At 37.2% G+C, this 12,158-nt stretch overlaps 1 protein-coding gene across 2 annotated transcripts in view; it reads left to right on the plus strand.

The window, feature by feature from the left end:
• Positions 1–6,136: 6,136 nt before the first annotated feature.
• LOC149206627 (vacuolar protein sorting-associated protein 9A-like) overlaps positions 6,137–12,158 on the plus strand; it is an 84,159-nt gene continuing 78,137 nt past the window's right edge. The window contains exon 1 of one of the 2 annotated variants that reach the window (XM_089395499.1): positions 6,137–6,411. In XM_089395499.1, coding sequence (XP_089251625.1) covers positions 6,299–6,411 — 113 coding nt within the window. In that variant the 5' untranslated portion in view covers positions 6,137–6,298. The remainder of the gene's footprint in view (positions 6,412–12,158) is intronic. The other variant, XM_089395500.1, reaches the window with a different exon arrangement.

The raw sequence follows: 12,158 nt of genomic DNA on the forward strand, positions 1-12,158 counted from the left end.
TTCTTAAACATAGAGGCACAATTATATTTAAAGTTAATGGTATTGGTGGTTGGGGGGAGGGTTGGTAGATGTGCCCGATCGACCCCGCCCTAGGTGATATGGCATTAGTGTGACCTTAGCAGAGTAACGGAGGGGCGGGCGCGTGGCACCCTACCCGCACCCCAACCCACGATTTTATATTTAATGCAACGACCATGGGCGATAGGTGGTGGGGGCGTAGGAAAAGGGGTGGCGGTTGAGCACCCGCCCCCCATTCCATTATAACATTGCAACCACCGGCGGAAGGCCATGGTCTGTGGGCGCGTGGCACCCTTCTCGCACTAAGCACTAGAACATATGGACCAAGTGAATTAGAGCGCAAGCAGAGAAAAGGGGATTGGCCTAATTTTATTTTAAAAATCAACTAACGGTTTGACAAATTGCACCCAATTCGGCGGGATTCGTGTGTCGAACCCGCGAACCTAAGGAAGCCAATCTTTTGCCTTACCAGTCCGCCAACAACCAATTTGTTGCTAAATTGGTAATGCAGGACAATTTGTAGAGAATTTTGTAGGCAGAATGAAAAGGAGGCCTAACTTGGTCATTTTAGCCTTTTGAGCCCAAAAAGATCCTACACAGGGGTTTTTAGGCATTTTGGATGCAACAACAGTGTTATTTTTGAAATTCGAGCATTCTATGTTGATGTAATTTAACATTTGAGCATATAATATAAAGGGCCACCGTTGGAAGCTAGATCAGAAGACATAGCCTAGGAGAGGTGAATTCTGTCATCAAATTATTGTGTTGTGATGTTGCTTATTGTCCATTTTGAAGTGTTAAAATCTGTAAAAGTTAACTTAGTTTATGTGCTTTTGCAATCACCATCCATCGCTCAAAAGACATAAACTACTTGCAAAAATTCATATGAAACCTTCAGTTTTAATTTCATATCAACCGTGTTATGAAGTATTGTGTAAACCATGAGATTCAAGGTTCAAATCCACCATGGGTCAGGCCAACCAAAAATAAAATTGATATGTTAAACTCGAATATAATCCAACATATAAAAATCATTTTATAAGATATATATCATTTATGCATGCTAAACATAGAAAACATCACATCAAAATATATTAATCCCACATGGTCTGCATTTGCTTGAATGAATAAATATATGATGGAATATTGCTCTTACATGCTTTTCATGTGCTTGAATGAACAAGAGTAATAGTTGCAGCGCAACATAGTCCTTGCATCTATCGTTGATTAATTAATTAAGACAGCGCGAGGTCCGCATTTTGTCGTTATTCAATAATGCTCTGTTTTCACAATCATCTCTGCAATCTGTCATTATTCTCGCCTTCACACACAATTCCTCTGCACTCCACACAAAGAAAGCCACCTCCGCACAACTTCCTCCACACAACTTCATAGTGTCACTTTCAATGTTAGTGTTAGAGCACTCATCGATGAAATTCCCCCCTCCTCGTTTACGTAAAGGACCTGCTCTAGTGTCTGGTATCGACGTGCCATGGATGGCTTTAGTATTTTACATTATTTTAGTAATGACTAATAATTTCATTGAATACAAGTAACATATGAGACAATGATGTTTGAGTAATTTTACCACAGTGGGCCAATTTTCTTATTAATTTTCTCGAAGTGCGGAGGAAATTTACAGTGCGAGAGTGTGGAGCCATTCTCCACACTTCTGCACTCGGTCTCCGTATCCATAGGGCTGAATACAAACTTTGTTGATCCATCTTCATATCATTCGAAGCTTGAAAATAATATCATCTCCATAGCTCTGCTCATCATTCATTCAAATTCCAAAGAATTAACTTGTGAAATTAATATTAGATGAACCACCCAACATGAATCAGAGGATTTGACATTTTGGAAATCTCTGTCTGTGAAACCAGATGCTTTTCAATACTTGAATTTGGAGAAAATCCCATCCAATGATGAAGAATTGGCATTGGAGCCCATTCCTACTTTGCAAGGGGAGGAGGTTGACATCTCTGTGAAACCCATAGGCCTGTGGAACTTTGTAGATAGTTGAGTTTCTACATTGGTTTCAAACCTACCAGAGTGTCACAACATACCTAAATTATTGCAGTATTACAATAGTATATGGTGTAATAATTAGTAGATGAGAGAACTGTGAAGCTCTCCTCTGCAAGCTCTAATTCCAAGCTCTAAATGCATTTAGGGCAACATATGATGTCCCAATTCACGAAATTAACTTCAAGGTTGCATCCATCATAAAAGCGAAGCTCTCCAGATTTAGCCAGTTCATATATCTTCATTGTCATTCTTGCATGCTCAAACTGCACAATGGAAATTTTTTTATGGTTGCCTATCTTGCACGCAGAAACAAAGTCCTTGTTGAGGATGGGCAACCCCAAATTTTTTGCCACTAACTCATTCGGGAAGCTCATTGTGTGACCACTAACTCATTTGGGAAGCTCATTAGTGGCAATACTTTGTTTCTGCATGCAGGATGGACAAAGTGCCACTAATGAATATGAAAAGTGCCATTAACTCATTAGAGAAGCTGTGCGAGAGTGATCCGTAAACTGCCGTGGATATTCCATTGGAAAGTTTGTCACAACAAATCTAATAATATTATATTAAAACTCTGAAAATTCTACACTATTACAATTTATTAAACTTTAAGATCTGTAGATTTAACTGTAACTAGTGCATGCCTGTGAATGGAAATTATGCAGAAAAATAGAGAATGACAAATTAAACACACACACACACACACGCACACACATACACAAGACACAAGAAATGATCTCTAGGAAACCCTTTTGGGAGAAAACACAACTAGAAGGTGAGGTCGCTTCGCTATCTTTCTCTATCTGGAAATATGGCTACAGGTACAAAGAAGTAATGCCTGTGGCCCGTGGGCTGCTACAATGCACAGATCCTCTCTGTCTGCTCTACCTCCTATCTCTCATGGCTATCTTTGCTCAAATATGGAACAAAATTCCCTCGAAAGAATGGAATGCCTCTTCCTCCTAGTGGCTTGGTTATAACACAACCTGATAGCCTACTAGTGGTTAATTTTGACTCAATCAACTCTTAAATAGAGTTACAAAATAGACTCTTCTAGAGTCTTTTACATCACAAATACGTGGCTAGCCCTTTTTCCATGAATAATGGGGGTTGACGTGACATACTCTCGAGCGATAGGTGTGAAAACTTGAAGGTCAACTTCTGAGTGACATAACTTTTGCATACAGACTCTGATTGACACGCTTCTTGTGCCGTTGGAAAACTCTTTGTGTGTAGAATATCACGAAAATGTGTTGGGCGAAAGAGGCAAAGTTTTACCCAAAAAGAAAACGTCATTTGATGCCTCCAAACGCTCCCGGAAGGTTTTAGAACCCGTCCGCCAAACAGGATCTCGCCGGTAAAAATGATCCTATGAGCTGATTCCTCCACTTTTTCCACTCCAAATGCATCGATATGGATGACAAGCAATATAATAATCCAATTCAAATCAGAAAGTGCAAAAGCTCCACACTTCTCCGCACTCCCGCATAATGAGCTTCTTTCACGCTATATTGAATTTATACTTGAATCAATGACATCTTCATATCTATCTATATATATATATATATATATATGCCATTGATTATAGTATAAATTTACTTATAATTGATTGATTAATTTACAGAGCTCTCCCTGTGGGTTTTTTTCTAGTGTATTTCCAATGGGGAATGAAGCGACAAGTTTCATGATAATTTTTTCTTTGATAACTGCCGTAGTAGGAGCTGACCTTTCAAGGCTCCATCATCTCTGACTTTCATAGAGCTTTGCTTCCATTACTGCATTCTCTATGACAACTTGGGCTCTCACATTACTTGCTATGGCGTATGTATGCATTTATATATAGCTAGTATAAGTTCTTTACGTATTATAGAGATTTCTACTCACTAGCTACATACTGTATACTAACATGAATATATCAACTTGATTATTAAGACGTATGATCTATTATTCATCTGCAAATTGAGGATGAGCTAATTATTTTTCACTCACATAAACTGCAGGTTGGGATGCATAGAGATCTGTATTGGTGGCCAAAACACAAAGTTGCTATTTAGTACTATTAATTTTTTGCATTCATATGCTCATATTTGTCACTAATGTCCTATTCTTTGCTTGAGTTTTGATACTGTCATGGCGATTTTGTATCAGTAATGTTTGGTGAGTTTGCGTTTTGTGTGCAGATAACGTTGGAATCGTTTCTTATTATTGTGTCTGGAACAAATCTCTTCTACATCTTACTCATCCACGCTGGATTTTTCGGAGGAAATTATTGTTCTTATGAGGACACTTATGTTGCCACAACTACAAGTACAGTGGAACGTCAGAAGGGTCACACACTTGCCACCTCTTCAGTTTAATGTTAGATTGTGCATAGACTGTTGATAAGAGCTTGTAATCTACTTGGAGATGGCTTGTGCAGTGTGAATGCATGCGATAAATAAAGAGTTGACTAGCTTTGAATCTAAGCAAAATTATTGAAGTTTATTTGTCAATATCGAAGGTTCAATGTTTACAAATTGAAGCTAGGTTTCTATTATACATTGCTTTCAAGTTATTGTCATAGCATAGTACATGAACTTTTCTGGGAATCAAATTTGGTTTTACTTGCTAACCACTTTTCTTAGATGATTGCATTGTAAATTATTGGTTAATTTTCATTTAGGGTACTTGTGATGATATGATTTCATGTGTGTCATCCATATAGTTGAACAATATGCTTGCATGTGTGTCACCCATATAGTTGAACAATAGGGATATTGTATCGTAACTTGCTTTAGTTTGCGTGAAATTATTTAATCGTTAATATAAATTTTTGAATTGCACACTAGTTGATTGGGTTCTATTTGTATTATTCAGTGCTATCTTAAAGTTTTTTTGCTAGATTTCTACAATTAAAGTATACATCTCTGTGTTCCATATAATTCAAAATTGATGTGGGGAAAAACATAGTGTATACTTTCTATATGCATCAAAATGCTTTTCTTAGTCGTAGAATGTAAGCAAGAAGAATTGTAAATCACAGAATTTAAGTCTGGAGAATTGCTCATCAATATATAATAGCTGAAATTATTGATAATCTAGAACCACATTCAATATAGAGATAACACCCAAGGGCAAAGAACAAAAGGATTCCATGAGAAGTCCAATGAAAATCCAAAGCAAGAAATTAAGAGAACAATAAGTCGTTATCACAATGATGGCGCGAAGGAATACATTTTGCAAAGTGGGGAGAAAGATTTCTTCCTCTGCACTCCACACTATCAACATTAGGGATATTTGTTTAGCCCCCCTCCCCCTGACTACATAAAGGACATACAACCACATCAACTCACAAAATTTGTTTTTGTTTTTTTTTTTTCAATTTTAAATTTATTTGTTAGACATTGACAAATACTGAAAATAAAAACATAGATCACATCAAGACTCGCTCAACGAATAAAAAAATAGAAATAAAATTTCCAAAAATTAAAAAAATATTTTTAAATTTACAAATATTCACATTTTCCCAAAACTTAAATTAAAATTACACAACTCATAGTCTCTGACCAAAAAACTAATAAATATATGATAAAGCTACTTGAATATGCTATCATATGTGAAAATAATTTGCTCCTCTAATGCGACTTTGCTCCTCCTCTCTAAATTTAAATATTTTCAATCCACATATTCAATACCTAAGTTTTATAATGTAATTTTTCATTTTTTATATATACACACACAAGTCATGTCCTTAAATTATTTTATATATAAGGATATATGCAATACAATACAATGTTGTTTTACATTTTCAATATTTAATATACTCAAAACGAAAATAAATATTAATTTCAATATTTAATATACTCAAAACGAAAATAAATATTAATTAACTTATTTTTATAAGTTAAATTATTAATAATTATGAATTTCTAAAATAAATTTGCCCCGAGTTTATACCACCGTAAAAATCATAAAATATTTACTAAGCTCACTTGTTTGAATTTGTATGAATGCTCACGTCATTACCCAAACTCGCCTCGCGACGGATTATATAGCAATTGAAAAGCAAGGAATAGCTCCACATGATGCCCTGGCGTCACTTCACTCTCTAGTAGTTGTCACCTAACGTTCCACCATGGGAGACCGGTTATTGTGCGAGTTGACGGTATTGTACGCTGCAAGCTCTACCGCCGGATCCAGGCAAGGTGCGAGCTCGTTAGCCCCCAAACATATACATAGCGGTTGGGCTTAAGAAATTAGTGTGAAATACGTGATGATGGAGAAGAGAGACACACTGGATGCGGCCACGGCTCCTCTTGCCTTTCACGATTTCCTCCATAGGCTGCGCAATCCAACCGCTGGGGATCTCGTTCGCTCTATCAAAAGGTACAATCATTACAATTACGTTCCTTCCTGTATGACTTCAAATTTTCCAGTCGCAATTTCGATTACCAAGGACTTCATTTGAATTGTTAATTCGTTAGAATTCAAATTCTATGGAATTCATTTCAATTTCATTTCTGTGTTGTGTTCATCGGTACAATAGTCACGCAGTTCATTAGAATTCGGCCCTAGTATTGGTTTGGCGAACTATATAGTTCACTATATATCCATTGAAATTGGGCAAAATATATCGCTAGATTGGAATCCAACATGGACAATGTTGCACGGGAATCTGTCCCATCCCTGGGGATTTGAGTACTGCATGAAAGTTCTTGGCTTTTATGTTTTTCTTTTAAAATTTATTTTGGTGAATCAGGTAACTCTTGGAGTAATTTGGGTCAAACCTAGCGGCTGCCACTATAACACACTATAACACCAAGAGTATATCTAACAGCCAGTAAGCCAAATAAACCAGCAATTTATGATTTAACAAGAGCTGAGAATCAACGAGGTTAGGGGAGCCTACTCCTTGAGCCTTATCACAATGAGCCAAAAGTGTTCCCCATAAAATTTAAAACCACGTGGAAGGGATAACATCCCATTGTGCAAACCACTCGCCACGAGAAGACACAAGGAAAATTCTTGTGAGAAGGGGACATCCTCGAGGACATGGGCAAGTACTCTAGATGTACCTCCTCCGCTGAATATTGGGAGATGTCCCTCGATGTTTTTGAGTACGTTTGGATGCCCCTATTCAAACTAGTGCCCATGTAGAACTGATTCTCCAAGAAAAAATGGTCACCATAACAAATATTATCCATGTATGCCAAAATGGCATGTAGTATGTTTCTTTAATGGGAGATATTCACGACAAAATTTTTGATTCCCATGTTTGGTAGGTTCTTGTACCCTATATCCACTTTGTTTTTTATGGTTTTAATATCCACAAAGGCAAGGTCTTTCATAACATTATTTAAGAATTGCTACTTGTATTGAATTGTACGATACTACCATGTTCTAGAATCTTTCATTTTAAATTTTCAATATTTGTTAATATATTCATTTTTTTTATTCATTCTGGTTTGCTTGTCTATTGGAAATTTGGGATACCTTCTATCCACCCCCAAAACATGCCCCATTGTACTGCCCCTCTCCCAATCCCCAAAACTTGGTGCAATTTGGAATATAGTGGTAGTTTGTGTAGCTCGGTCATATGTTCTAGTCTCAAGTGGTATTAATGAGGTTGGGAACACAATTGGATTAATTATCCCCAAACCTAGTTTATTTTATAAAGTAAAAATGTTTTAATTAGATTTATTAACTAGCTTTAATTATTTTCCTAAGTCTAACTTAGGGAAATGGGTTAATTAATCAATATTAATTGAGACTAGTCGAGTTCTTTCTAATGGCTTCTAGAAAAGTGACTTGAAGAGGTCAAAATGATCTTAGCCATCGATTAAGATTAGATTGTGGTTGTTGATTTACTAACGCGAGATTATAAGACGAAATCGATGGGGCTCTTGGAGACACAATTCGAGTGAGCAAGGGTGTAGTGATAGCGTGGAAGACACTAGCAGCAGGGTTCAACAGTGATTGAGATCGACTTTCCAGAGAGAATTTCTTAACAATGATTTCCAGTTTCTCAGTGACAGAGGGAGATTGAATTATTCTGTAGAGGCCAAGTTTCTCTAGGTAGTGCGAATTGATAGAGAGAGGTTGGGTTGCTAGAGGATCAACAAATTTTCTAGAGTGATCGATTTGTAGAGAAATTGAGTTTTCCAAAGAGATCATTTCTCCAATGGAGGCTGAATTATTTTTCCAAGGAGTGTGAGTTGTTAGTGGATTCTCCAGGTTGCACATGTGGGTTGATTTTGGGCTGTATAGGAGGGCCGAATTGATTTAGAGGGGCGAATAACTCCCAGGAAGTCGAAGTTGCTTGCAGAAGTGAAGAAAATAATTTGTCAGTGCTTTGCTATTTATATCAAGTAGCTTATGTATTATTTCAATTACATATTTGCTGAAGATTAATAAAATCCTCATCCGCAGAACTGGTTTTCTCCACCTTGGGGTTTTTCCAGGGACAATTTGTCCAAAAATATTGGTGTCCATTTTATGTGTGTGATTTTCTCAGTTCCTGTGGTTTATTTAATTGGTGAAATTTGTAGTTGTGTTTTATTCAATATTTGCAATAAGTTAATTTGTTGGGACAAATAATCTAAAAGATAGGAAAATAACAACTAGATTAACTGCAATAGAATTTTCACATGGTATTAGAGCATATCTATGGGTAAAAGAAGCTCAATGCAGGGTACAGGAAGAGAAAACCAAGGGTTGAGGTGACAATGGGCTATTGTCCCATTGTTGTCACTTAGTCTAGCTCTTTGTCCTACAGGCTTTCCCTCCTTAGGGCCTACTAGATTGTGTGGTAATATTTTTGGGGTTGTTGCTGGGGAAGAAGTGAGTCTACCTTTGTCAAATATTTACCTTTTTACCTAATGACAATATAAGTCATTATTAGGCAACTCCATTGGAGGAATGAAGCCCTTGTTCTTCATTGAGCTTCAAGGTTTAATGCTTGTAGGGTGATGCAAGCATTCTTGAAGGCAATTTTCATTCACCTTGGCAACTCCAAATTCATTGATATATAGAGACCAACAAACGCTGATCGAGTTGTTTACTTCTTTGGATATAACATGGATCCCACAATACCCAAAATTGGAATACATGAAGGATGTGCCAATATTCGATGGGGATCCACTTTCAACAACCAATCATATAGTAAAGTTCATAAGGTATACTTTAAGATTCAACATAATTCAGCCTAGTGACGAGATTGAATTGTTTATTATATCTATTGGTATATATACATATTAGCTTGAATCTTTTGAGCCTAGAAGCATTTCCTCTTTCTTTCTGTTGGTTGTATATTTCCTTTTTCATAAAGGACCAAGTTTTCAAAACGTTGAAGAAGCATGTCAAATCTTGGATATAGCCCAAGAGGAAGAACTCGCTGAGTACGCCGGTGACGTTGAAGAAGAATACATAGAACTTATTTCCTCTCTGGATCATCAGGATGAGAACATTGATGAAGACCTTAAGGACTAGGCTTGCCAAACACTAGATATTGATTTTCAAGAGGAAGCCTTCATTGAATATGAGGAGGATCATGAAGAAGAAGAGGATCCCTTTCTAGGTCATCAAGATGAGATCATTGATGAAGACATTAAGGAGATCTTGAATGGGAGCGTGATAAGGATTTTGATGAAGAGGGTTCCTTAGAAAGTAGAATTGAAGATAGCCCCATCTTTTTCAAGGACGTTATCTCTAACATTGTACATATCAAGGACCTTGAGAAAGATGACCCCATTAACCCCTTGGACGTTGACATTAGTGATTACTTGCATATTGAAGAAGGGAAGTCAGAGCATTAGCCATCGTTTTGACAAGGACCCTATCTATGATACTGATGATGATATCAATAAAAACCTTGTCTTTCCCTACCTTCATTATGATCCTGGAGGTGTATTCAAGTCATCCATGGACCCTCTTATCATTCCTTAATGCACGATCATTAATGATGATAAGCCTAGGTCATTTCCCCCTTTTGAATATGATTATGAGGAAAAGCAACTTATTTGTTGTGATCCTTCATTCCAGCCATCCCTTCATCCTTATATCAGTAAAGAGACTTTTGAGAAGGAGCGCTTGAGCTTGGTCATTGATTTCTCCATATTTAGGGTTGAGGGAATGATCCAATGGGTCCAACCTGATTCATGTTCTTCCCCTTTTCCCATGGCCCCTTTGCATGATTCATGGTCGCCTTATTTTCCCACCACCCACCCTTGTGACCTGGCATGTAAGTGTCATGATTATCATATTTTCTTTCAAATGTACATTATAATTGGTTGTAGGAGTAGGAAATATGATCTTGATTCAATGATATGCTGGTTAAATTGGCTATGTGACTATACTTAGCACTTGCATAATGTAGCATGCATGTTAGAGTAGGATGCATTGCATATTGTTTTTGCATAGCTACTATCATCATATCATGTTCTCATGCTAGAATAGGTGCATTTAGATTAGACTTGCATCTTAGTGTAGATTTACTTTTCTATATGGCTTTATTACTTCATGAAAACATGGGCGATAAAAGTACAACTAGATACATGCTTCCAACATTGTTTGTGATGTGTAGGATATAGGATTGCGATCCTAGAGGAATGCTGATGTTCTCATGACCTCCCCATTTGAGTACATTGATCATGCATTCCACATAGAGCTCTTGTCCCAGTTGGAGCCAAATGTTACCAACCAAAAGTGGGTGAACCCATAGGAGAAATTTTCTCCTAGATATCTCTTCCACTGGCAACCTGCTGTCCCTGATAGCCACGGATGTAGCCGATATGTTGTTGCATTTGATCTCCACTCCTTGCATCAATCATATATTCCCTTGTCCATTCGTGAAAGGATCTTCATAAGATCTCATCTTCAAGATCTAGGAAAGAAGATAATCATCATTGATCTATAATGCACTAACTGATAATCAAGGTGACAAATACCCATAGGATAAGAAAGTTACCTCATTCAACAACATGTGATTTATATGCAAGATAGAAGATGACAAATTGAAGGCAAAAGTGTTGAAGGTTAAGGACTCAAACATTTGCTGAAAGAAGGAAGTCCAAGGAAGAGAAGCATTAGAAGCAAGAGCTTGTGACATCACCATAGGGAAACATGAAGGACCGCTAGAACAAAATCTATGGTAGTCAACTTTGGAAGATATAGCTCTTGGTGACCTCATTGGAAGATCAAAGGAAGAAGTCATCCAGGACAAGTCTCATCATACATCAGTTTAAAAGGGAAACATCTGCTGAAAAAGGATATGCGAGATGGAATCCTCATTGGAGGATTCACCGATCAAGAGAGGAAGCAAAAGTTTCATCAGGAACTCCAACTTGTGAAGTTCATGGGATGATGGTATGATGACATGAGAGATGAAGCAGATCAAGGGGTTGAAGATCTTTTCAATCAAGGAAGCTGCTGAAAGAAGCCTAGATGACCTAAAGGTAAAATGAGGTATGTATGCTTGTATTTAATATTATAAAGTCATGTCATATGATTGTAGGTAACAAGGATCACTACTTCTATTTTGAGAAGCATGATCAAAGGAAAGGAATCTCCTCCTATAAAAGAATGTCGAAAGGCATGAGTCACACTAGATGAAATCAACATAATATGTCCTCATATGAAGTATGAGGTGGTTGACTACGATTGAGGAACTCTGAAGCCCCTGGGAATGAAGTGTGTGAAAAGGTAGGAAGAGATCGTGATAATATGCAACGAAGGTAGAAGGCATTCAACATCCGAAGTCCAAGAAGATTTGACTAGAAGATCTCCCGGAAGAATGTGAAGACTCTGATGGAAGTTGGAAAAAGATAGAGACCCTTGACACTGAATATTTGTGGGAGATGTGTCAATCTGCATGCAGGATGCTGATACTTACAAGAAGATGTCATGGTGAGAGATCATCACAAAGGTAAATTTGATTTGAAGTGTTCAGTGATTATTTTTGAATTAACATTTGGTTGGGCTTATGTAGGATGACTTCCAAGCAGACCATATAGAAGGATGTGATGTCCTTCCGAGAAATATGGCATGACAACAAAATGACATGAAGCAAAGCCAGATGGAAAATCTGATGGATCACTTTCTGATGAGTTAAGGACACGACTAACTCATGGACAAAA

The sequence above is a fragment of the Pinus tabuliformis genome, chromosome 1_2, assembly GCF_031772625.1.
Source record: "Pinus tabuliformis cultivar Carrire ecotype Pingquan chromosome 1_2, CPIR1, whole genome shotgun sequence".
NCBI classification, from domain to species: domain Eukaryota; kingdom Viridiplantae; phylum Streptophyta; class Pinopsida; order Pinales; family Pinaceae; genus Pinus; species Pinus tabuliformis.